Below are 26,624 nucleotides of genomic sequence, written 5' to 3'. Positions count from 1 at the left end.
CCTTGATATATATGTACTTAAAATAGTTTTGTCTACTTTTATCGAATCTTATACCATACATATTAAAACAAAGGCCCTAAATATTTGAAATTTTCTCTGCATTCAGCGTAATATGTCATACCCTCCCATGAATTACTACTAGTGACAAGGAAGAATGTTAATACTAATAGATGGATAGGACATCGGCAACCAGTGGTAGATAGGAGATAGCTGAAACGCTGAAAATTTTATTAATGTTGGGGAGTTTGGGAGGGGGCTCCCTCATACACGCTCCTTCTAGAAAAACATCGCATCCATAATACATCGAGAAAGAGGCCAAACAAACCCATCACTCCGAATGCACTATACGCCTCCATCAAGGGACGATGGTTGACTGTGGCGTTTCCAGAGAGGGCCTAGATGGGACTAAATCCCCATTCTTGGGTATCCAATTTGCACTAGATAAAATGGTGATTTTGCTCGGATCCCCACTGCTGCCGGGAGGTTACCCCCAGGTCCTCCACCTCAATGGCGCAGCGAGGGGGATTTTGGGGGATAAACCCCTCCCCAAGCTGAGAGATTTTTTAAAATAAAAATATTTTAATATGACAAATTTTGTAACAAATATTAGTGGGAGGGATGACTAACAAATATCTATTACAATCCACACAGCCGTAAAACTCACCATTTTGAACCATTTATCTTCAAATTTTCTGGGGAGGGCTCCTGCACCTCCCGCTTACTCTGGTGAGTGTTAGTCCATATCCCCTAGATCTCCCAGTATTAGTTGCGCCTAAAAACCCCCACTAGGCTTCATTCCTAGCTGCGCCCCTTGTCCTCCTAGCCCCACCCCCTTGTCCCGACCATGGATTCGCTACTGATGCTGGACAGAGGACCAGTTTCGTGTCCAGCAGCGAGCGAGAGCATCATGAGACAACCGTCATCTTCGGTGGTTCGTGTCCCAAAGGGAAGGTGGGGGGGGGGGGGGGGCTTGTAATGACTCGCGCGGCGCCCACGCCAGAGATGCTGCTGCTGCTGTCCCTACGCTAAACGGGCACTTCCTGCCTCCTCTGTCAGACGCGGCCACTGCGTAGCGAAACTGGGTTTCGCCCTTCTCATAGCGGGAATTATTAGCGGCAGGACGATGCAGCTCCGGGGGCGAAGAGCCACCGCTCCCGCAGGACGAACCGATTGAGTGCCTGGTCGACAGCACGTACGCCCTTTCTTGAATCATAAATGTGAAACTTATTGCCAAATCTCAGTGACTTTGAGAAAAAACTCCGGGCTTTCACTTCTGTAGGGTTGTGTTACCTTTGCGCGGCAAATCTAGGGTGGATTCAGCATCAAATTTGGAAGGGTAGGTGCTATGACCTGGGTCTCGGGAATATGGAACTGAAGAGGCGCGTTTTTACAGTTTAGTAAGCGCTGCTTTCGGCGATAAATACAACTAAAACTTCTCTCACATTTTGGACTTGTAGCCATACATTTGCTTATACACTCCCTTTACTCCTTTACGATACAAAAAACATTAATCCAATAGAAATTCGAAGTTTTAAAATAGAATTTAGGGGGTCATGACCCATGCGACCCTCCTGAGTCCACCCCTGCGTAGCGTCTATTCGCCATTTTTTTAGCCAAGTATTTTTCCTTGACCAAAAATATTTAAATCTAAATTTCTGTCGTTAGATGTTTCACAATTCAGCTGAAAGATATTTGATTGCTTATTCCCATCGCTTTTTCTCTTCGTGGACCAATAGGGTGGTTTCCTATTATTTTTTATTGCTTAAATCGAAATATTATTACTCCTGGAGTACGTATTTCACGCTTTTAGATTTTTAATTGACGATATCTATTTTTCGCGATTAAATGAAAAGTGAAAATTTTCAAGCGCGCGAAAACGCGATGGGTAAGTATGAATGCCGGGAAAACTCCGTGTGACGTCGTTCTGGTTCCCGCTGATGCAAGTGAGGTGACCTTGGGGCGAGGCTCTGAGCGCTGATACGACGCAGGGTGCTAGCAGGTACCTTAGTACCATACTAGCTGGTAGCGCTTGGCTTAAATAAGAATTATTAATACCTTATCAAACGAGGAAAACTTTCCGACCTTAGCCAGTTTTAATAGGTGATTATTAAGACATGTTTCCCTGAGCTCTGTGCCTCATGCATGCATTGGTAACCTCAGACGATGTAAAACTCCTATCTACTCGTATAGAAACTAGGTCCCTGTGACGTCACGTGGAGTGGCATCGCAAGGGCGCCAATCTGGCCTTTTTCAAATGAGGTTAAAATTGACCATTGCCATTCGTCTAAACCGGTATTTCTAATACCAAATAATTAGTGTATTATGAATACACTAATGGTGGGTAACGAATCGCAATCAATGCCTTTCGTTTTCTTTGATGATGGAAACTACCCTATTCGAGCTTAAAAACGAGTATTGAGACGAAGGGTTGGAAGGGAGAATTCTAGAGGTGATGGTGGAGAGAGAACAATAAATACCAAGGAAGACCAAGGTTGGAGTATCTGACACGAGTGATGAAGGATAAAGGATTCGAAGGGTTTTCCGATATGAAGTGGTCGGCAGAAGACGGAGAGTGATGGAGGGCTGTCGACAGCCAATCCTGATATATTGTAAACGACAGAAGGAGAAGCTGCTGTTCCGTGAGCAATAACCGTTCTTTCTTCATAATAACATTAAACTTCGGTTTCGCTGGAGGTAGCCTGCGCGAGAATCTCCCATGCCAATCCTTCCAACACTATCGCAACCCAGGAGCGTCGTCGTTCCCACCACGACGAAGATGCGTTTTCCCAAAATTCATCTTCTTCTGAGGACACAGCATAAAAAAGTCCGTTGAGTTTTAGCGAAGGCCTCTGAAGAGTACTCTGAAGAGAACGCTCTCTTATCTCACGCGAGATAAGTAAAACTCACTCCAAAACAGTAAAATTGCGATTTTCATTTATTCGCCGTAACCAAGGAAAAATGCGGTCTTTGACTGAAATGGAAAGGGAAAAAAATGGAACCAATAAAACGTTCCATACTCATTAAAGGTTGAAGAAGAAAGATAGCAAAACAATGAGTGAAAATTGGCATAAAATTTGATTTATGAGAATTAGCTGTAGAAGTTATAGGCAACTAATGCTCGATATGCACCAATACTAAACAATTTCAATTTTTATTAAAATTTGAAAATGGAAGATAACAAACTAAGAGTATAAATCGATTTAAAATTATATATCTAAGAATTAGTTATAGCAATTATAGCTCACTAATGCTCCAACGATTTTAATATTACCTTTACATATTTTTTTCTGTTAAAGTTACCTGCCAAATACATTCTCCCTTTCAAGTCTTGGAGACAAATAAAACTCCACCTTATTTTCTAGCTGACGTGAAGCCGGTGGAAAGAAACAGGATCGAGGACGATCCACTATTTCCACGCCGCAAACCCTCAACACTTTTCTGCGACAGCGCATGCGCGAAAAGGGTCGGTCGAGTCTGCGCAATCGCTCAAGTGGGCGGAGCGAAAAAGGGTAATGGGTTAATTGGGACGGCGAGCGGAATTTAATTGGCCGGAGCAGGAGATCGATGGATGAAGCAAGATCATATGCATGGGAAGGAGGGTCTCCGATGGTCAGGATGCAGGAGAGGAGCGATCCCAAGATGCAGATGTGGTCCACCGAGGGAAACGTGGGAAAGAGGCTGCATTCGAAGGAAAGGGCAGCGGAGTCGATAGGCAAAGGGCATTAGGATAAAGACCCTGAGAAAGGAATGGAAATGCTAAAGGACTCGGACTAGGCTATTAATCCTTACAAAGGATCAATGCCTTCGGGCGCCAATGCAACGTAGCAACTACGTCATCGATACGTCTCCGTAGCAACTACGGCGCGCGAGGCTCAAAATACAGCAGCCCTTTCCATACTTATTAAAATTTGTGGCAATAATAAAATATAAAAAACACAGCATTAGTAATCTTCCACACTATTTTAAATGGCGAGGAAAATTGCTACTGCTAGTGTTTTTTAATTTTATTATCACCAAAAATTTTTAATATTGTGGAAAATTACCACAGGTGTTTGTATCGTATTACAATGAATTTCCACGAAGTGAGCTCGTCAACAATCGATCTGATGGAGCCAGAATCCTGTGAAAGAACATTTTGTGAGATGAGCCGCCAGTTGTGGACATCCCGAATAATAACATAACATAATTTGCAATAGTTAAGTTGAGCTGCTAAGTAGGCTGAGATGAATTTTTTCTGGGACAAGAAACTAAGAAAGTTGTAAAAAACGAATGTCTCCGATACTTGTTTTTCGATTGACTTGGCAGTCATCAACAGGGAAATAAATAAGTGCTAACCCATCCATGGTTATAAGCAGTAAGAGTCACAGATCCTAGAGTAGCCCGAAGCGAGCTCATCTCTTCTCCTTTGATGATCACAACATCAATCGAAAAACCGATTTTGGAGATGTTAATTTTTCCAGCCTTAACGGCATTCAAATTTTACAGTGTTATCATATTTTAGAAACATAATTTCATTCCGCTGAATTGGTGGCGAAGTTTACAAACGGATGATATTTCCTTTTTATTTGCAAACGGCTGTTGTCCTGACACGACCTACCACGCACCTAATAAGGCGGTTTACGGCGTAGCATGTAAGTATAGATATATGCAGTTACTGTGATTAAAGCCATTGTGTGACTCCATTTTTACATGAAATCCCAGCAGAGGAAAATGATTTTTCCCCCGCGAAATTTTGTCACTTACACTGGCGAATGACTCGATAAAAGGTGCGCAGCCGGTCTGCGGACAGCCATAGTCTGCGGAATTTTTTATTAGAAAATTTTCATGAAATGTTCTCCTTCATCAGAAAAAAAATATTTGTACAGTTTTTGCTGTAGCTCGCTTTCGATGCTTACATCTCATGTCAAGTCGAACGTATTACAAGTGTTTCCGAACGCAAAACAGATAAGAATATATATTTGGCGAGCTGGGTTTTAATCAAAGATCGAAATCTTTTATAAAAAGTAAAAAATTGAAGTACGATCGTTTTTACAAATTGTGTAGTTCGTAACTGAGTTGGGAACTAAATTTAGTAGGAAATCGCGGAAAAAACAAAGGAAGTGAGGAGTAAAATGAGGGGAAGCACGAAATAAAACAAAAAAGGGTCAGCTGATATTGTGAAAGGATCAAATTCCATAAATTTCAATTCATTCATGTAGTTGCTCTGGTTAAAAATCTCCTAATAAAATGAAAAGTTTCTGCTTTTTTTTTGGACGATCATCACCTCATTAATCTACTGGTAATCGATCACGCGGATATTAATAATATTTCAATATGCTTACTGGATAAATGACTGAAACTACGAGACAAAGAGTGATTAATAGCTCCACGCTGATAAGGAATCGGTTACGAAACGGGGTTCGTTTGTAATGGGCAATAACGTGTCGGAGGCTTTGGGGTGAGGGGCCAGTGAGGAAGATATCCAATATCTAAAAGGCAAACGTATATTTACCTAATTGAAAGGATGTAGGAAATATTATTAACGGAAAAAGAACCCTGATTATGAGGCCTGTTACATAACAGTCTTCCAAATTTAAATCCAGTATTTCATACTTCTCAAAAAGTTGACTCAACATGAATCTAACATTAATTTCAAAGATATTAAATATTTGTTTTATAATGACTAAAGCGGCTGCTAATCGATAAAGCGGTTTATGGAACATAAAAATTAATATGTAAACAGAGGAAAAGGATAATTAAATCTTAGCCGCGCAGCCGATCATGGATTGAAGAATAGGGTGGTTTCCTATTTTTTTATTGCCTAAATCGAAATATTATTACTCCTGGAGTACGTTTTTCACGATTTTAGATCTTTGAATGGCGATATCTATTTTTTGCGATTAAATGAAAAGCGAACATTTTCAAGCGCGCGAAAACGTGACGGCTAAGTATGAATGTTGGGAAAAGCCATTGTGACGTCATTCTGGTTCCGACTGCCGCCGTGTGAGGCCACCTTGGTGCGAGGCGATGAGCGTCGCTACGATGCAGGCTGATTCAGGTCGCTAGCAGGTAGCAGAGTGCCCTGCTACCAGGTAGCGCTTGGCTTTATAAGGATTATTGATAAACTGAACTAAAACTATAAACTATTATAAGTGACATCGCATGGGCGCCAATCTGGTCTTTTTTCAAATGAGGTTAAAATTGACCATTAACATTCGTCTAAACTGGGATTTCTAAAACCAAATAATTTTTATGTTATGACTTATGAATACGCTAATGGTGATAACAAATCGCAATCAATGCCTTCCGTTTTCTTTGATGAAGGAAACTACCCTTTTTCAAGGTGATTAAGTATTTGCAATGAATTTTTGACCCGCGGTACATTTCTTTTTGACTGCGATAATTTATCTCTCTCTAATTTCTGCAGTGATCATGGTATACTCGTATCCAATTAATCACTTCTTTGTGGCAAGTAATAATCGCCAATTCGTAAGAAATACTAACGAGTACGATACTCCGGGGTAATACTGATACTGACACTATTGCCGTTACTAAGGTCTGATCTGGTCTGAGCGTCATACGTTGGCACAGGGGCATTAAAAGCTTAAACCAATAGGATGCCGGCTTGCACAGTGTCTTTGGCCGCGGCAGTCGCGGCTTGCTAATACCTCTCGTAGCCTCTATCCCTGTGTGTGGTGGGTAATAGTCGAAGCGATTTCAATTAATCTTAATTTTGATCGAATTTCATATCCTCCATGAAAATACGCATTTACCTAAAGAAAACTAGGCTTGCATTTCATCAGCAGAGCCTGAATAGTTACTGTTCTTTGAAGTGTTGACTATTAGCGGTCAAAATGCGATTTATGGTAGCGTCGATGCCGATTGACACGTAGGAAAATTATGAATGAGGTGTTCTAAATATAACTCGATCATATATTATAATTTTGGATGAGAAATCATTTCGATACAACGGAAAACAAATCAGCGCCCGGTAAATTAAATTAAAAACATTTAAATTACAGCAATTCATGAAGATTGGACGGCAAATCCGCTGATCTTCAAAAGGTATTCAAAAGGTAAAGGTGAAATATGGTGCAGTCAAAGCTTTTGTGATGAGAGGTTATTTACAGCAAAAGGAGTAGCTATCATTCCTCACGCACAAGACGAAATTAACCGAGAATTGTACGTTGTTCAAAGTTTCTTTGATAGTTAAGAATTAATTTTATTGAGCCGCCGATCAATTGAGCATTCATTGGAATTGTCGGAAGTTTTTGCATTACCTACTGGTTATTGCAATTCCAATGCGAAAACCTGGCGTAAATAGGAAATTCACGCAATTTCTTAAGTGAATAATTTATTATTGAAATGCAACGAAGAGTATTTGGAATTAATCAGTAATGCGAGCTGAAATGCAGTCGTATGCATTGTCTGTGATGGGCCAAATGACGCTGAGAAACATCTCAAAATAACATCGTCACGCTTGAACAAGTAATTAATATAAATACCATCCTAGATTCTTAACGAAAAATACAGACACTGAAGCCAATTCAAAAAGCCCGATAATACTGAAGCTAGCTCAAAAAACTTGAAAGTGACGCTAGAGTGAATGATTCCTGAACGATTTTGTCGAGCATAAACAGGGAGTAAACGGATTTTTAATAAGAGGAGAAAGTAGGTACGTATCACTCTCATACTCGGCTATAAATCATAGAAACATGCTGTAAATACACTTCGAGGCATAAAAGCAGTGCATCAAGCATGAAGATAAAGAGCTACTAGGCAGTTGCGCGTCTTCCCTCGACCAGGAGATAAACATAAGAGGTCAATGTCTTAATCAGCGACCTTGCGGCGGCGAGTTGAAAGTAATTAAGTCCCTCTGCAATGTGCATTCGGAGGGAGCGTGCATATCGAAAGAACAGCTGTCGCTGCTTCCTCACCGATTCTCTCTCGTTTCCACCACGAGATCGAGATACATTTTTAACTGCATATGATTCAAATCATAAACTTCAAAGTGTATAATCAAGACAATAGTTTTTCGCTCTGGCTTGCGCTTCATCTAAGTTGAGGTAGTACCAATTACTTTTCAATTATGGCTTCGCCTCAGATGTAAGGTAAAAAATGTGTGAGGTGGTGAATCTATTTTGTGCACATATTTCAAAATGCCATTTTTCCGTTAAAACTGCATTTAACAGGATGAATGATCCTTCTAACTGGAATTTTTAGTTAATATTTTAATTTATTGCTTGATAGGAGCTTTTGAAATAGACAATATTTGAATCATTTAATTTGACCGCAGTTCTCCTGATGGTTTTCGGGTGAGCTGGATCGAAGCTGTTCTCAAGATGACGTTTCGTGGCTTATGCTGACCACACCTTCGGATCAGGACAGATTGTGAGTGGCGACAGATGGAAATGGCCCTCTATGTATACCATCAAGGACGGTTCCAGGATTTTTTGCTGGGGGGGCACAAGGGACTGACAGGCAAACGGTCTTCTCATATTTGATATTAAAAACAACATAAAACAATTACTGCACGAAATATTCTCTTCATTTTTGTATGGAAGTTATTAATATGAAAATATTAATAAGTTACATATATAATAACGACAGATTTCAAGCCCCCTTCCCACTTGCAAGATGTTTTTTTTTTCGATCGTAGACTAGCGAATGACCTATGACCGACAAAGCTGTCTCCTTGACTCGGACTCAAGGCTTAAACGATTGAGACACAAAAAAATTGAACGTAATGATAACCGCATTAAAAATCTTGACCATTTTTAAGGGGAGGAGCCGAGGCCTCCACCCCCCAAATACGCCGATGTATACCATCATGTAACATCCTTATGCTAGCCTACCAATGGCGCCACTTTAGTAGGAAACTTTAGGACTGCAATCCAGCGCTGCGAAAGCCTCAAGCAGAAACAGTGGCGTAGCCAGGGGGGAGGGACCGGGGGTCCGGACCGAAATATAAAAACACAATCATTTTCCTTCATAAAAGAAAACAATACATTGAAAAATCATGAATTTAAAAAATATTTCTTTGACAAATGAAGTTTTTTCGATTATGAAAAGAGTTAAAATTAGTTTAAAACCCATTACTTAGCACCCTGTTTTTTCCCCCACCCCTGGTTTTGGATCCCCCCCCCCCGAAGGAAGTTCCTTGCTACCCCACTGAGCAGAAATTTAATTTAACTTAACCCTGTGTATGGTTAACTGGTCACGTAAACAACTTAATATCACCTCACCGACTGGATATTAAACATGTCCCATATAACAAACCACCTCTTCCTACGCTGAACCGGGATAGGTACTCCGCCCGGCAACCGCAAGCAGACGATAGGATGAGAGAGTAAATATGAGAGAGAGAGAGAGAAAGAGTGAGGGTAGGAGGCGTGAGTGAGTAGCGAGGAGCGGGGATGACACAATGCCAGAAGGCGCTTGACTCCAATTTATTCCCCCCTCCAGCGCACGACCCCCTTCCCCTCAGTAACTTCACGAGACCTCGTCTTTGTCCCCTCGCGCAAGCAAGAAGGCAGTGGCGACAACTACACTTCCTCCCTGACACACCTCTCTTATCCCCATCCTCCTTCGGGCAATTATAATCGGTCACTCATGCTTCTTGAACTGTGCCACTGTACAAGTACTGTCTGCTCGCTCACACGTCCCTCAATGCGGCTGCTATTGAAATTATTGGGCCCCCAACGCGATGTGTTTTTTTTAGCATTGCGGGTACCCGAAATAATAGTGGAGGCGGTCGCCAAGTTATGTTCGCGACGAGTTGGCGGAAGTTGAAGGAACCAGTTGAGACGAGTCCTCTCGCCAGGGCCGGATTTTTATGAGGCAAACTAGGCTTCAGGCTCAAGATCAAGAGAGCCCTACATTAAAATTTTTACTTATTCCTGTGGCCATTGGAAACCTAATAGGGTTGTTTCCTAATAATTTTTTATTGCCTAAATTGAAAGATTATTACCCCTGGAGTACGCATTTCACGCTCTTAGATTTTCGAATGACGATATCTATTTTTCGCGATTAAACGAAAAGTGAAAATTTTCTAGCGCGCGAAAACGCGACGGCTAAGTAGGAATGCTGGGAAAACCCCGTGTGACGTATTTCTGGTTCCAGCTGTCGCCGTGTGAGGTGACCTTGGGGCGAGGCTTGAGCGCTGATACGACGCAGGCTGCTAGCAGGTAGCGCTTGGTTTAAATAAGGATTATTATTACCCTATCAAACGAAGGAAACTTTCCGAACTTAGATAATTTTAATGGGTGATTATTAAGAGACGTTTCCCTGAGCTCTGTGCCTCAGGCGTGCATTGGTAATCTCAGACGATGTAAAACTTCTATCTACTCGTATAGAAACTAGGTCCCTGTGACGTCACGTAAAGTGGCATCGCATGGGCGCCAATCTGGCCTTTTTCAAATCAGGTTAAAATTGACCATTGCCATTCGTCTAAACTGGGATTTCTAAAACCAAATAATTTGCATATTATGAATACACTAACGGTGGATAACGAATCGTTATCAATGTCTTTCGTTTTCTTTGATTAAGGAAACTACCCTATTGGTCTTTCGCCTCACCAACCAAGCGCATCCACATTCTACGGTCGTCTGACACATCCAGCTGTGCTCCCATCTTCCTCATATCCTTCTTTACTTCGTCACCCCAGCGCATTCTCGGTCTTCCTGGTATTTTACCTTCTGGTTTCTATTTAAGAACTTGTTTCATCATACTATCATGGGCTTACCCAGCGGGGGTCAGGAGGGGGCAGCCGCCCCCCTAGAAGCAAAAGTAAATTTCGTTAAAAACATAGTTTTTAAAACAAAATTTCTTTAAATCCAAGAAAAGTGATATTAGTATAAAGCATGTAATTAAAATAAAAACATCTTTTCTGGGCAAATAATTTTAAAAACTAACAAAGCACTTTTATAATTCTCTTGAAATTTTGGTTTCATAACCTTTTCTGTGTTATAAATTGAACGACCACAGCTTGCCCCCCTCCTGTTTTCATCCTGGGTACGCCCTTGCATTCTATACTTCACTAATTCTATGTGGAAGTGGCCCAGCCATCTAAATTGAAAATGTTGGCAAAATTAAAATAACAATTCCCTAAAAACAGTGACCTCTAAAACAATAAACCGGAAACAAGGACAAATTCTATGCACATGACACACTAATAAATAAACTTAAAAATTTATTGGTTAATATCAATGCGTTTGGTTCAAAGGGCCTCATAAGTTCAGTACTTCAGGGCCTCTTTCCATCAAAATCCGGCCCTGACCCTCGCATGCATTTTTTTATTCCTACCACTGGTCGGTCGCAGTCGTCGTCGTCGTTAATCGCCCGAGAACAAATTTCTTTGTAAATCTGTGAAACGGCCGGAGGAGGTGGGCGCCGCCGACACCGAGTATGAGACGACGACGACGCGAGGCCGAGTCTGCTGAAAATAAAATCGTATATCTCCCAGTAAATTGTAAGTATTACTAGGATGCAGCACCGGATCCAGGGTAGGGACAAGGGGGTATCACTTTCCAGTGGTAGAGAGGGTCAGATCAAAATTGCCATTTTATCTAGTGTACATTAGATACACAAGAGGAGGAGGTATAGACCACACACTCTCTCTCTGGATTCGCAACTGCTAGGACGCGCAGTCGACATTAAATATTATTTTTGCATCTTTCAATTCTCGAAACTCAATTTTTAACATTTAGCGACCAAATCACACATCAAGGCCTGTTTACACGGTACATTAGCCAGTACAAGTTAATTTCTAAATGCATGAGCGCCAGAATGAACACGAAAATGCATCGTGTAAACCACCCTACTTGTGCGAATGCGTGAACATAAAATAGAACCTGTTCCAATTCGATTCATGCATTCGTATACGTTCCGTTCCGGCCCACAAAAATCGTTCATGCTATCATAAATTAACTCGCACGTGTTAGTTCATCGTGTAAACAGGCCTTTAGGCTAAGAAAGCATTGGCTTGGACGCCGGCGCGGGCGCTGCATGGCAAAAATTACGCCCGGGTGCCACTGATATCGAATTTTGACTTTCTTTGCATCTTGTCTGACGGCCAAGAGTTTCAAACTGGACCAAAACGTGGGCTTCATCAAAACATGATGAAGGGATTTACGGAAAATTTGACAGGATGATCATGGGGTGGATCTGTGCCCCAATTAAGAGAGGGGGGAGAGGATGAATCGATTGTGAATGAAAAGCAATGACTTCGCGATTCCTCATAATTTATTTAACCGACCATATTTTCGACGAGGAGCGTTACCATCAGGTACCTTGCAGCGGCTTAACTCAACATCACCACTACAGGCTCGTTCCAAAATAAAGAAAATCAGTATAATCGTATTGCACACCAGCAAAAAGATTGAGAAGATAAAAATCTATTTTCTGTGCTAAAAATCGATTATAATAATTGAATATTTCTCTACTGGGCACTATATGAAGAAACAATAACGTAAATAATAATAACTCAAAAACTGAGACGCGGTCTTGAGCACGGGGATAAATGCCAATTCCCAATACGTCAAGTAAATCGTTCTTACAATTAGTGGCAAGTTAATGGAAACAATATCACTTTAATGTATTTATATTAATATATTCATCTGATATTCACACCAATTCCGAACATTAATGAACTCAACACTTTCCTTAAGGAAAAAATGAATCAAATGTTCATCTTTGTTATATTTTACCCTAAATGAATGTAAAATTTTCCATTTTTACAGGAAGCCTAGGGTAAAATTTCCCTTTGCTACTTACGTAAAACCAAGCTGCTAGTTTTCAAAAAAGGTTTATCCGCATTATAGCCATTGACATCATCTCCATCAACAGATAGGGAGAAGATTAGAGAGAAATTAGAAATTATTGCCTACTTGACGTACTACCGCTATCGTTAATCCTGTTTCCGCGTGTAGCCAATGCATGAAGGCGGACGAATGCAAGAGAGATCTGCAAGGCTAAGACCCACGGAATTGACCCCGGAAGAGAGCATTCAACTGCAGCTTCACCAATTCCATCCGTCGCGAACGGAGTAATAGATCCTGCTTTAAATATATACATTTTTTTTTGGTTCGCCAAAAGAAGATTTCACGGATCGGGTTCAACTGTCGAAGACGGCCGAAGTCAATTGACGCGACTTCTATTGTTATACCGGGGGCGGAGCCTCTCGAGAAGGACTCTGGTGACGTCACCTGGAGACAAATCTGCATCTCGTGGACCGAGCGTCAAGGCACGAGATTCGCGCATACGGGAAAGAGGGGCGGGAATATAGTAAAGCTCCCCTCTTTCCCTCCCCTGCAATTACCCAGAGGGAGGGAGGACGGATGGGATGGCTGTCTGTCCACTTGCGTACGAATGGAGTACGAGGTGATCTTTTTCTTGACCTTTCGTTTCCCATCTCGTCCTGTCCTTCTTCCTCTTCCCCTCCAACCTGATCAATTCGTAATTCTCTCTCCCGCCACTGCACCGCCGGGCCAGTTTTATTTCCACGACTGAGAGTCCATTGGCTGAATACTGACTCAAGGAAAGGGTTGCAATCTCGATCAGTACTAGAGAAATAAATCACCGTGGAATTAAATACTCTGCGCTATTTCCGTTTACCAATTTTATTTCACGAGTCGACATATTTCACTAAACAGCAGGATACTCAGGATTGACGCACAAGTTAATCAAAAGAGAATATTTGATATAGGTAGATTATATAGGATGGAGAAAAATTATGTCTCGAAATTTTAACCTTGTCAGGCTGATGTCAGTATGAATCAAAATTACTCATGATGTTAAAGTTGAAAACGCACCATTTTTAAGCCACAGATAATTCAAGCCAAGAACTCCGATTTGCCGCGATTTTGCCCTGTTGCCGAATGCTCTGGACAACTCATGACTTCGAATGCTTTCCCTGCATTTTCCTTTGTCCATAGCATTCGGCGACCGGCCTAACTCGCGGCCAATCGGACCGCCTGTCTCAAAGTTTTTGTAGTTTAAAAAATGGTGCTTATTCAACCTAAACGTCACCAATAATTTTGGTTCCTACTGGCTACGGCTATTCAGGGTTAAAATTTCGAGACATAATTTTTCTCCACCCAGTATAATCAGCGTAATTAGGGTATTAAGGAGAATCAGCACAATGCACATTAGGAGATTCACAGGATAAACAGGGTAAAAAAAAAATTGTTCTCAGTCTAAGCAATCGTATTTGAAAATGCCATTGCTTTTGCTGTTCAGAGATCAGCTATATAAAATATTGCCTATAAGCTTTGAAGCTAAATATCACATGATGCTCAATATTCATGGAACGATGATGAATTGAATAAGTAGCTCTAGTCCCGTGCCTACTTAGCATCAGGCTCAAAGTTCACTAGTTCCTCTCTCGTTGAGATTGTCACCATTTCATAACGAAATCGGAAGAGAAACATTGAACGTCACCTCGATTCCAACACTCATACATTTCTAACCGCTAACACGTGGAGATAGATAAACAGCTGAATTGAGGACACTTACTTCAATTAAAGAGATAGTTTAAGAAAAAGGAAGTGGTCGTAGTGAGGCACATTTGTCCTTAAAGGGATGATACTTCAATGCCCCCCTGAGGCCACAAAGGCGCGCGCCTACAAGCCCGCACCACAACAATGGCGGATACAGGGAGGGAGGGGCAGGGGGGCTGTAGCCTCCCTGTGGTATCCCATTTAAACTAGATGATAACAGACCTTTTATGGAATCATATTTTTTACGGAATAAAAACGTAGTGCATTATAGAAACTTACGATGAGGTAAAGTAATTAAACATGAACATAAATGTTTGTTTTTAAAATGTAATTCTTTGGAAAATTAATGATGAGATTACCTTAAAGTGTTATTACAAGCCCCGAAGTTCTCAAAACAAAGTTCACAGTGCAGGCCACTGCACTGCAATACAACAAATCTAGCAGATAGAAAGTTAATGAAGCTGTTAAAAATGTGTGTCGCATGACATAAGCAGTTAAGGAGAACTAAGGGTTCTCCGAATCTCCTACGGGGCCGGATAAAAGATGTGGATAGCCCGGGGCCCATTTTGGTGGGAGGCCCACCGTTTCAAGGTGTTTCAATTTGTAACGTAATAACTGGAAATGCCAGCAACAAAATATTACATTTATTTACGTCAATGTTGACGACTACATGTAAACCAATAAACTACCCAGCTTCACCTCGAATCCCCTCATACATTATGTTTTTTCTGTTTTTGCGATTTTTTGATATTTATTTCTAAATTGGCGGATGGTTCATGCTCGGTGGGTGGCTCTGGGCTGGTTGGTGGCCCAAGACCCGGGCCCCTTGACAGTGGCGCCGTGAGAGGGGGTTTTGGGGTATAAAACCCCCCCAGAGCTCGTAGAAATTTTTAAGTTCAATCCTATTTACTTAATGGGATTAATATTACTTATAGAATAGAGTAAGGATTAATAAAATATCTCTCAGAAGGCCGTAAAACTCACCATTTTAAACCATTTATCTTTAAATTTTTCTGGGGGAGGGCAGCACCTCCCGCTTACCCTAGCGGGTATTGAATACCCACCAATATCAGTTGCGCCTAAAACCTCCCTGGCCTTAATTCTTAGCTGCGCTCCTGCCCCTTGGAACGCTTAGTTCCGGCTTTTGTCTCCTACCACACGGATTCGCGTCTACCTGGGCTGTATTTTACATCCCCACACCCGTTGGTCCTGTATTGTATATTGAACCTAGAGGTGGGCGTCGCTGACACCGTAAAATACGAAGTACAAGACGCGGGTCCGAGTTTGCTGAAAATATGATCCTGAATCTTCTAGAATTAGTTCTAGGATGAATAATTGATATTTAGTCTGAGTTTTGTACTAATTCTTGGGACTCAATTTTAAATCAGCGACTCATTCGCGCCGTTAGCCGTCGGCGCAGGTCGTGAAAAATACGTCTGGACGCCACCGCCATCGAATATCTACCGTGGGCACAGCCGTCTAGTTGAACATAAAGTAAGACTATGGTGAGAATTGGAATTCAGAGCCATATCAAGAGCATTTTATCAATAAGAATTAGGCGGATCGGACTTCGACCAATGACATCAATAGCTTTTTGCTCCAGATTTTTCAGTGAGGCATTCTTCCTAGCTCTTTTTTAACGACAAAACGTCCATTTTCCATGATTATCACAGACTATCCTTTCACAATCGTAGCTACCCGTTTTTCATCCATGAAATAAATTCTTGAGCCGCAGGCCATTTCCCCTTAAATGTTAAATCATTAGCATTTGCTAAAATACCCTTTAGCATACCTCGCTCCAGGAGGTAACACCTTCAATAAAAATATTCTTATTGATTTCATATCAATTTATTATTTTTGTACCATCCTACGCCACAATCCCTGGGGTTTCCCGTCAGTACCTCTTTTGGGGTACTCAGTGCCCAACTATCGCTACGCTACCAGATCCTCTTCATCTTCCAAGTCTATCCCGTTATTTCGAATAACTACCATTTTCCCCGAAAAATATCTTATAATGTTGTTTGACTTCTTTGCTTATCCAGTACCCACAATAAATCCTCATTGCTAATCATTTCCTAGTAAATACCATCAGGGGCGCAGCTACGAATTAAGGCTGGAGAGGGGGGGGGGGTTAGGTGCAACTAATACCGAGGTGTGTGGGGGTATGGAATACCCACCAGGATAAGTGGTAGGTGCGAGATTAATAAACTGCGGAGTTTTAAGTTACATGGTTCAAAATGGTGAGTTTTACGGCTTTCTGAGGGATATTTTATTATTCCTTACACTATTATTTTAGTAATATCAATCAGTTAAGAAAAGTGGATTAAACTTAAAAATTTCTCTGAGCTCTGTGAGGGGTTTAACCCCTTAACTCCCTCCCCCCACCCCCTCGCTACGCCACTGAATACCATTTTACTTCACAGTATCATATTAAATTACCGCACACCACCGCACTTCAAACGGAAATATTTGAAAAAAAACGGACACAGAAAGTTATTTCAAAGTTTCCATTACAACTCACTCTCTATTCCCAATCAAATTCGCAATTTTTGACGAAATATTATTTCTTGCGTCCCTAGAGCTGCCCACTATGCCACGGTCCAAAATACAGCCCGTAACAATTCCCGTGACTCAAACCGCTTCAATTCTAGCCTGCAAGGTTATATGATCAACCTGTGATGAATACTTTTTACCTTCCTACTCTTGGTTTCCAGTGATAGATACCATTATAAACGTCATGAAGATAATGCAAGTAGACGAGTACAATTGCCTTTAAATGAGTGGGTGCCAATGCCTGTAAATATGGTATATAGATGATCATACCAATTTAAACTGATGCAAATATATTATTTCTCTGTTTATAAGTTTACTACAGTACTGCAATTTTTTTATTTCCAGTACAACGATGGTGGAGAGGAGCAGAGAGATGATGGAGCATCTGAAGAGAGTTGGAGTCGGTAGCAGGCCTATCGTCTGGGTTGGACATTCCAAGGGCGGGCTCTTCGTAAAGCAAATGCTTGTCGACGGTGAGTAACTCTCGTTGTTCCAGGGCCGGATCTTTGCCAGGGGGGACTAAGATCAGATTGCCGCCCCCTTTTACCTCCCTCCCCTCCACTAAAATATAATACATCCGTAAGCCATTTTATTGGAAATGCAGTAAGTAGTTGAAATTACTCACCGTATGTTTGCTATTAAGAATTTTTATTGGCATTATTATTTAATAAATTATTAATTAATAATTTTTGATAAATAATTTAATAAGAAAAATTAAATAACTTTACAAAATTTGCCGCCCCTTGACATCTGTCACCCCCATTTCCAGGCCTGAGTGGCTCTATTGCAGCGAAAATTAACTCTGATTTGGGTGATTAAGGAAAGAAAACACAATAAACCATCTTCCATAGAGGACAGGGTTTCACTTTTCCGGGTTGTTAGCCATACTCCACCGTGACTAGGCTCCATGAGCCTCCCCAAGCTTGATTGGAAAAAAACATTTCCACTCCCTCGACCTTGTAACTACTTAAGTCTCACGTATTGAGGGCATACCGGTAATTTCATCGGTGGGGTACCGAAAGATGCGACTCAAAATGAAATATTCACCGCTAGGATATAAAAAATAATCCAAATCATCACGGGAAGAGAATGAAATATAAGATGCCAAGAGGGCAATCGAATTAAACAGTGAAATTTACCAAAATGTTCAAGCCTCCGAAGGAACCTTTAGGAAAATAATATCGCTCGAAAGGGAATTCACAGGTGATATGACATTCTAAAAATGAATAGTGGTAGCTATCAGCAAATAAAGCGGTACAGCAATCCCTTTGTGAATATGATCGTTCAGTTTCCCAACGAACAAAAAGAAGTTTACACATACCTCCATAGCTGACGCATTGTTAGATTGCCTCCAAGATGATCTCATCGAGAGCCTTCAAACACAATGGTAGCACTTTGCACTGCACTGAATAACCACGCTATAGTTCATGATAAACAAAGTCAGCCGCCTTTCTGTGCGCGCCGTGTGTCGAGTTCGTGAGTCAAATGAATAACGCAACCGCGGGATAATTAAGCTGTGGTTCGGAATAGTATTAGTATAGTACTATCGAAAATATGTAAAGCTTTGGGCTACTTCAAAATTCACAATGCATAATTGTTTGCTTATTTTGCAATCAGACGAGTCTAAACTTGGGAATTTTTGGCATATATTTTTGGACAAGACGTACGTTGGTGTGATTAATGGTGTTTTCTCTGCATAGGTCGTAGAATAGTGAACGTCTATCAGAACGCCGTGACTACTTTAGGAAGAGCACTTATTCTTAACGGATATAGCATGTTTTATATAGGTATTAATTCTTAATATATTCTGCAGGAAAAAAATCCCATCAGCAAACATATTCACGGCACCGGCAGTACATTTTGCATTCGCGTTGCCATTTTTTAAAGATGAACCAGCCAAAAAATTTGCGCAAACTTCATTCGTTGACGGTGTACCCATTTTTTTATAAGTCATAGGACAGACAATCCTGACTCACTCAAAAGTTTGTCTTATCATTATTAATTATTGCCAAGGCCTCTTTTAGCAGCAACAGATCCAGGATGGGGACAAGGGGGGAATAGGAGCCTCTCCTCTTCTGTATATATTCGACAACTGAACAAAATTACCATTTTCTCTAGTTTAAATTGGATACCTCTCAGGTGTAGATTGGATATTTATATAAATTATGAAAAGTATTAAAATTAGTTTAAAACCCAGTACTTAGTACCCTGTTTTTCAAAAAATTTCCCCCTGGTTTTGGACCCCCCTGAACAAAATTCCTGGCTAAGCCACTGACCCCAGAGAACCTGGGTAAGACTATTCATACTTTATCCAATTCCGTATCCAGGGGCGCAGCTAGGCATTAAGGCTGGGGGGGTTTAGGTGCAACTAACACCGGTGTGTGTGAGGGTATGGTATACCCACCAGGATAATCGGTAGGTGCGAGATTAATAAATTGCAGAATTTTAAAGATAAATGGTTCAAAATGGTGAATATTAAGGAATTCTGAGGGATATTTTATTCATACTTACACTATTATATTAGTAATATCAATCCGATTAAGTAAAATGGGTTAAACTTAAAAATTTCTCTGAGCTCTGGGGGGGTTTTATCCCCCAAAACCCCCCCCTCGATGCGCCATTGTCCGTATCCACTTCCCCCCAAGAATTTCCACCAAAATTTGTTTGGATCTAACTTTGCTTTATGAATGTGATTTCTTAAAATATGTTGGCTGCATAACATAGCAAATACTTAATTTCATAACTTTACCAAATATCTTTTTCCACTTTACGCGTGACACTCATTAAACCATTAACATTTCTTTTTGTTAAAATTTTACAGCATGGGAAAGCCAAGATGAATGGATGAGTGGATTCTACCAGCAAACGAAAGCCATCATGTTCTACAGTGTGCCACATAGAGGGTCTTTCCTTGCATCTTTAAACCTTCCTTTTCTTCTTCAGCAGTCAGTGGAGTTACAGGAGGTCAAAAATGGTAAGAAGTTCCTTGCAGAAGAATAAGAAATCCAATTTTTTCCATAATAAGCACATGAATCAGTTTCCTTAGCAGTGGCGCCGACTCCATGAGGCCTGAGGGGGCCCAAGCACCCTCAAAAATTCGTTGCGGGTGTGTGAAAAAAATGTGTCAGGCTTGTCGATTTTTCCTGGAGTGTCCAGATATCGAGATTCGAGTTATCAGGGTTCTTATTTTAATCATATGACTCCTCTAAAATGCTTAAAAAAAACTTCAAACTCACTGCTTATAAAATTTCCCAGGGAAAGATACCCGGTTTGGGCCCCCCCAATATTTTTTGTAAGTAAGCATCCCTGTTCCTTACATATCTGAATTGGGATATAACTGAACCCTTTTAGTGCAGCAGGCCGATATATAGGCTTTTGCCGCTGAAAAGTGCGGCAGGCCGATATATGTCGATTCTTACGTAGTTCATTATTTAATTTGCTATAATTTATTGTATTGGAATTATATTTCAGTAAAGGTAGGTCAATATTAACCAGATTAACCTCATTAATTTGTAAAAAAAACTGCATATGGATATGTAATAAAATAGCTTTGTATTGTTTTTTTTCCTAGTTGCTGCATTTTCTTGAAATACCCTCTGAATTTTTCGCCATTACCCCAGGTAGAAGGATAGCACTAATGACACCAACATTCTAGGCACTGACATGCCAGCGCTACACAACTTTAAAATTTCTGTAGATATCATGGCAGTGTCATAGGGTTAAAATTCTCCTCAAAATTTTATGAAGTGGTACAATCCAAAGGTCATAATCCTTTCCTACCAGCGCCTATGAGAGGAAAATGGTATGAATGGTATAAGAATACTTAAAACCACTCCATACGGAGCCCATTTTTGGGGAGGTATTGCCCAGGAATACTCGTCCCTCCAATTTTGAACCCTACTCTACTGGGTGCCTGACCATTACCCTGGCCACTGGAGTAAATCCTCTAACCCTATCTTAGCACAAATCCACAGTCAACTTATTGCATTACCAGTGTTTTTGTTACCAAATATTGATTTTGATTTTCTATAATTTACAATTCTATAAGAATAACTAACATTTTTTTAAGCATTGTAAAATTTTAAATGGATTCCTAGTGTTGACAATAACAAAGTTAGTACTTATGTAACCACAAGGTACTATGGCTCTAACTCCAGAAGTCTGTTAATAGTTACGCTGAAATTTCGTTAAAAAATTACTCATGCACATAAAAGAACAAAGATTTCATTTCAAATCTCTGCATTTCTCCAGGGTTTTCTTCCGCGTCAGATTGTTGGTTGACAACAGTTTCGCTGGCTGTCCTGCCAGCGTCTTCAGGTCGAAGGTGTCGGCTGTTGGTTTCTGCCTCGCTTATATACTGTAGGCTGGATGGGAGCTGCACTGTGATTGGCTGTCTGACTGGGAGCTTCTCTCTGGTTGGCTCTCTCTTTGATCACTCTTTTCCAGGCGCTGTGAAGGAAGTATCCATCTTCTCTATTGAAATTCAAAGGTGTTTTTTGAATTTCTATTGCTTCCCTGATTTGTCTAGGGAAGTATCGGCACTCCTTAACTAATAGTTTCTTCTCGTCAAATTTAATGTCATGGCCGGGTTCCGACCATGCATGTTCGGCGATGGCAGAGAGTTGAAACTGCTTGTTCTTGGTCGCCCTCTGATGTTCTTTAATCCTCACATGCATGGAGCGGCAAGTTTCCCCTATGTAGGATTTCCCGCAGGAGCAGGGCACCTTGTATACCCCCTCATGCAGTTCTTGAGGAATGATATCCTTGGGCCTGGGGAGGAAGTCTCTTATCTTGGTCACACAGTTATATCTGGTGACCACGTCGTGCTTTTTTTATCGCCGATTTTTATTAACAGCCGACACCTTCGACCTGAAGACGCTGGCAGGACAGCCAGCGAAACTGTTGTCAACCAACAATCTGACGCGGAAGAAAACCCTGAAGAAATGCAGAGATCAAACCATCGCCGCGGAAACCTACACTCTAACATTTCATTTCAAAGTATGAAAAATTGGAGTATGCAAAAAAATATTTCTTCGCTAAAACCATTGATAATATAACCACCTCACAATGAATTTCTGCAGTGAGGAGGATCATAAATGAGTAGGATGGTTGGGCATAGGTGGTGGCACGTGCTTCCCCCCAGATGCTTAAAAAAATAGACAAAACTTTTACACGGTTATCATCACGTTCGTTTTGTTTTGTGTGTAATGGAGCCTCAATAATTTGATTTCAAATTAATTAACCCTCTAAGTGCCAGGGGGCCGATCCATCGGCCCTGGTAGTATATGCGAAGAGTGCCAAGGGCCGATCTATCGGCCGGGCTTATTTTGCACTGATGGCTTTTATTTTTTGAGCTTCGTGTAGATTTTGTCTCTACTTTTTAGTATCTATCATGCTTTAACATACCCGTAAGTATTGAGAGTCAACGCAAAAAAAAATTAGTTTCAGAAAATGCATATTAGGCTTTATATAATTTTTTTAGTGCAAACCTACAAATTCAGCCGCAAAAGGCCTGGCATTCTTCAGCAAACCAGGAAAAATGGGCTGGCACTAAAAGGGTTAATGACTATCATATTAAAACAAAGAGAATATTTTGTATAGTAATTGTTTTTAACCTTATGTATGAAAAGATTGTTTTCCTGCCAGACCCTTGTGCCTCCTCCAGAAAAAAATCCTGGATCCACCCCTGGGGTTCGGGACAATTGCTGAGGAGTGGCCCAAAGGTCTCGATGAGCTGAGTTTCCGGCAGTGCCTGAATGCCTCTGACCACTGCTACCTTAGCGGTCACTTCCGTTCCCTGTATTGGCCCTAGTCGACACGTGTTTGCATTGAAAAAATCCATACCAAATAGAGCGAACGCAAGGTCTTTTGTATATGAAAAATACAAAGGCATAGAAGGATTTAGTGAACCCCCTATATATAAGACCTCTTCCGAAATGAACCTCCATCTGTATGAAACTCCACAAGTCAGATTTCAAAAATTACTTGTAAATGATGAAAATTTGTTATTACACCACAGATATATGCATGTCAATGGACACATTGAGTTTGAAGTGACTTTAAATAATTGACCCTAATGATAAAAAAAATGCTGGAAAAGCAAGGTTGCCCAGGGAAATAAACAGGCCACACACCCCAAAATGCGTGAAATTAGCATACCCTGGTCAGGGCTGGGCAAAATACAGTCCAAGGAGTATTTGAAATGCAGAATACCTTTGACTTGAGCACTCAAAAAACAAACTACAAAATAGTGTTTTAAATACCTTTTAAAATTCAAAATACAGAAACTAAGAGATCTTAAAAGGAATCTTTTCTTGGCACGTTACGGATAGTTGCAGACATGAAGATAACGTCTAATGAAAACAAAGTATTCTCTGAAGCATAATGTCACAGAAGTGTTATCAGAGCTACTTCAAAAATATTTTTAAAATGTATCTTTTATTTTAGAATGGGAAAATACCAAAAATCTGTATTTGAAATACAAAATACGAGATACATTGAGGTGGTGGATTTGAAATACTGGCCAGCCCTGCCCCTGCTTTAGTAAGCAGATATGGATGAAAGAAGGGGCAGGCACCTCCACCAATATCTTTTGGAAAAATTGAAAATATGTATTATAATCTTTAAGCAGCCTCTCCAATGAAGGCTTTTGTGTCACCACCTTAAGATTCCATGTGTGAAAATCGTTGATGAATATCTAAAAGCCACAAGTCAATGAATATCAGATCTCAGGCACCCTAAGAAGTATTTCATACCACGGAGAAAATCATGAAGAAAAGTTCAGCACCCACATGAAATTCTGGACTCCCCACGGAACAAAACTTTTTACCATTAAGGTCGGCAATCAAACAATGATTTTCAAGAGCATTTAGAAGTGTTGCCCATTAAAAACAAAACTCTATTAACTTCTTTGCTAAATAATTATCTCTTCCCAACTTCAAACTAACCACTTGTCTTTGTCATTTTTGATATATTGCAGATAGCCCTCAAGTCCTCAGTCTTCACCAAAGGTTTCTGCAACTGGTTGAAACAGTCATGTCTGGAGTCCAGGTGTTTAGTTTCACAGAAACAGATCTCACCCTCATGTCAGTCATGTTCATGAGAATTGTCTCTGTAGAATCTGCTGGTAAGTAAAACTGAATCATTAATTAATTATTGAAATGCATAAAATAACAGTTCTGACTAAAGTTTATATTACAGATCCCAACATAGGAGACTACTATGGTGTTTCTTTAGACCACCGGGAAATATGCAAGCCTAGAAGTAGGTAAGTAAAAAGAAGGACATCTCAATACTTAAAGACATTTACCTTTTTATTGAGAAAAATCAAAGAACTATAGCAACATACTAAAAGAAATGCCAATGAGGGAAAAATTGTTTCAACAGTGCTGGATCTATTTTCTTGTTAATGACAGAGCAGCTATACCCTGTTCATTTTATCTCTGCGAGTGAGCTGGTGTTGCCAAAGCAAGTGGAGATGAGGGGAGGGAAAGTTTCTAGACATGTGACTTGGCCTTCGCCAATCAGCAAACAGTAGGCGTGGCCTCAGTGAGTCGCTCTCAGACCTTCGCCGAGTGAACATCATGAATCTGTTCGTGGAGCAGTGTTGCCAAACCTCACCCGTTCTCCTTGTATGTGACTAAGTATGACGTCCACCAACGGTTCCTCATTCAGCACGGTAACTGACAATGCCATGGGCTTCTGTGAAAGGATTATCCCCAATGCCTTCCAAATGAGTAGTAGGTGTCTCTGCCAAAATACCTGTGGCAACCTATGTCTCAAACGTTTTCAGTGACAAAGTAGGGTGGCTATATACATTAGGCAGCATAATATTCGCTCCTCCTCACTCTCTTGTTTCTACCCCTCCCCTATCAGCGAAGCCATCCGAGAGTGTCCGGGCTCTCACGAAAGCTCACCCGCAGACATAAAGTGAACAGACTATAATTGGCAGTTGTTTAATTTTTAATCAGCAATGCAATGTCAAATGCAATGCTTTCATCATATTATTGTCCACTGAGAAAAATTGGCTGAGTTTTAATATCGGTGTCACTTTCATCTTTTCCAGGAAGTGCTTCCTCTACCAAGAACTAACTAATCTCATCAACAGTGCAGTATGATACCTTTTGTTTGAATCATACATTCCACAGTGCTGAAATCCTTTTGAAGTATTCACACAAAGTTCACCAGTGATAAGGTGAATGGATGCTGAACTTAACAAACTTTTAAAGTCCAGCATGTCAAGTTAGGATGTATTTTTGTTGTGCCGTAATGCAAATCAGGAGCTCTAGCCAAAGACTAGAAGTTAATCACACATCCTTGATTCTGTGTTTCTTGGCATCGTGAAAATTTTCATCCAATATTGGAAAAACCACCAATATTTGGAAAACAAAGACGATAAAGTGACAAATGGCATTTTGAGATGAGAAAATAAGAGGAATTGTGATAGTGGGTGTTATAATTAATTACAAACTATAGGTCCAATTAATTAATTAGAACATTTTATTTGATTTCAGACGTGGGTTTCCTGGTCATCAATTTGAGAGGACCTGGGTCATTCCACCCCATGATAATCACTCTCATTTTGCGAATTCTTTAGCACAGAATCAAGAATCATTAATCTTCAGTCACAAATCCATCCGATTCATGCAATAATTCTACAGATTAGATATTTTCAGAGCTAAAGGCCTGAATTATTTCCTGTGTTGAAGCATTTAGAAGTAGGTGAATGATTACGTCAAGAGGTCAACTGCAACCATTTTCTATGATGATTTAGAAGTAGGAAGTGCTCCCAAGTTGAAAAAGTGTGACTCAACCACAGGATCAAACTGCAGATGAGAACCAAGTGATGGTGCTCTGTACCAGTAGAATTTATCAGAAGATAGTCACCACACGGAGAGTAACTAGAAAACAGGTATGCTCAAAATCATTCTGAGAAAAAACTTATCCGGAATTTGAAAAAATGTGTATTGGTAATTTGGTCATCAGCTAATGATAAATTAATTCAAAAACATTAAGTATGCAAGTAACAATTAGAAAGAGGGATAAGCAAAAGATAGTTACACTAGTTTTGATGAGAAAAAATTATTCTACACAAGGAATCAGGCCATAACTTTCCATGATCCATGAACTCAACACATTCATAACACCTAGCACCATGAGCCTAAATAAATTTCCAATGGAATCAAGAAACCTGGATGTGCATAGTAGCCCAGAAAGACAAATTTCCCAATGGTTCGATCTCCAGCCCAGTTCCCGTGGTAATTAATGTGAAATTCTCTGCTGATCATGTGGCACTATCAATACATATACACCGCTTAGATAACATTTAAAAAATCTATAAAGGTACCTTATAATCATAAAATATGCCTTGAAATATCAAGAGCCGAGTAATCGATTCTGCCTCACTTAGCAGGTAGCACTCATACAAAAGGACATACATAATTCTTGAGTCACATTACATACAGCCTCCAACCAAACTGCAGTCACTTACTTCTTAACACGTTGCGTACAGATGGCGAGAATTCTCATTATTTTTTTTCCCAAACGTTTCGGATGGATGACGAAGATTTTCGTCATTTAGGCACGCAAACCTAA

General features: G+C 40.5%; 1 protein-coding gene across 2 annotated transcripts in view; it reads left to right on the top strand.

Annotated features, from left to right (window-relative positions):
* Positions 1-26,624, top strand: part of LOC124155891 — a 124,594-nt gene that overhangs the window by 96,394 nt on the left and 1,576 nt on the right. Inside the window, exons 5-10 of one of the 2 annotated variants that reach the window (XM_046530062.1) lie at positions 17,376-17,503; positions 19,852-20,004; positions 24,010-24,156; positions 24,231-24,297; positions 25,096-25,224; positions 25,544-25,941. In XM_046530062.1, coding sequence (XP_046386018.1) covers positions 17,376-17,503; positions 19,852-20,004; positions 24,010-24,156; positions 24,231-24,297; positions 25,096-25,147 — 547 coding nt within the window. In that variant the 3' untranslated portion in view covers positions 25,148-25,224; positions 25,544-25,941. Of the gene's footprint in view, positions 1-17,375; positions 17,504-19,851; positions 20,005-24,009; positions 24,157-24,230; positions 24,298-25,095; positions 25,942-26,624 lie in introns of both variants that reach the window. The other variant, XM_046530061.1, reaches the window with a different exon arrangement.

This window comes from Ischnura elegans, chromosome 3 (assembly GCF_921293095.1).
Source record: "Ischnura elegans chromosome 3, ioIscEleg1.1, whole genome shotgun sequence".
NCBI lineage: Eukaryota > Metazoa > Arthropoda > Insecta > Odonata > Coenagrionidae > Ischnura > Ischnura elegans.
This window is presented reverse-complemented; position numbering and strand designations above follow the sequence as displayed.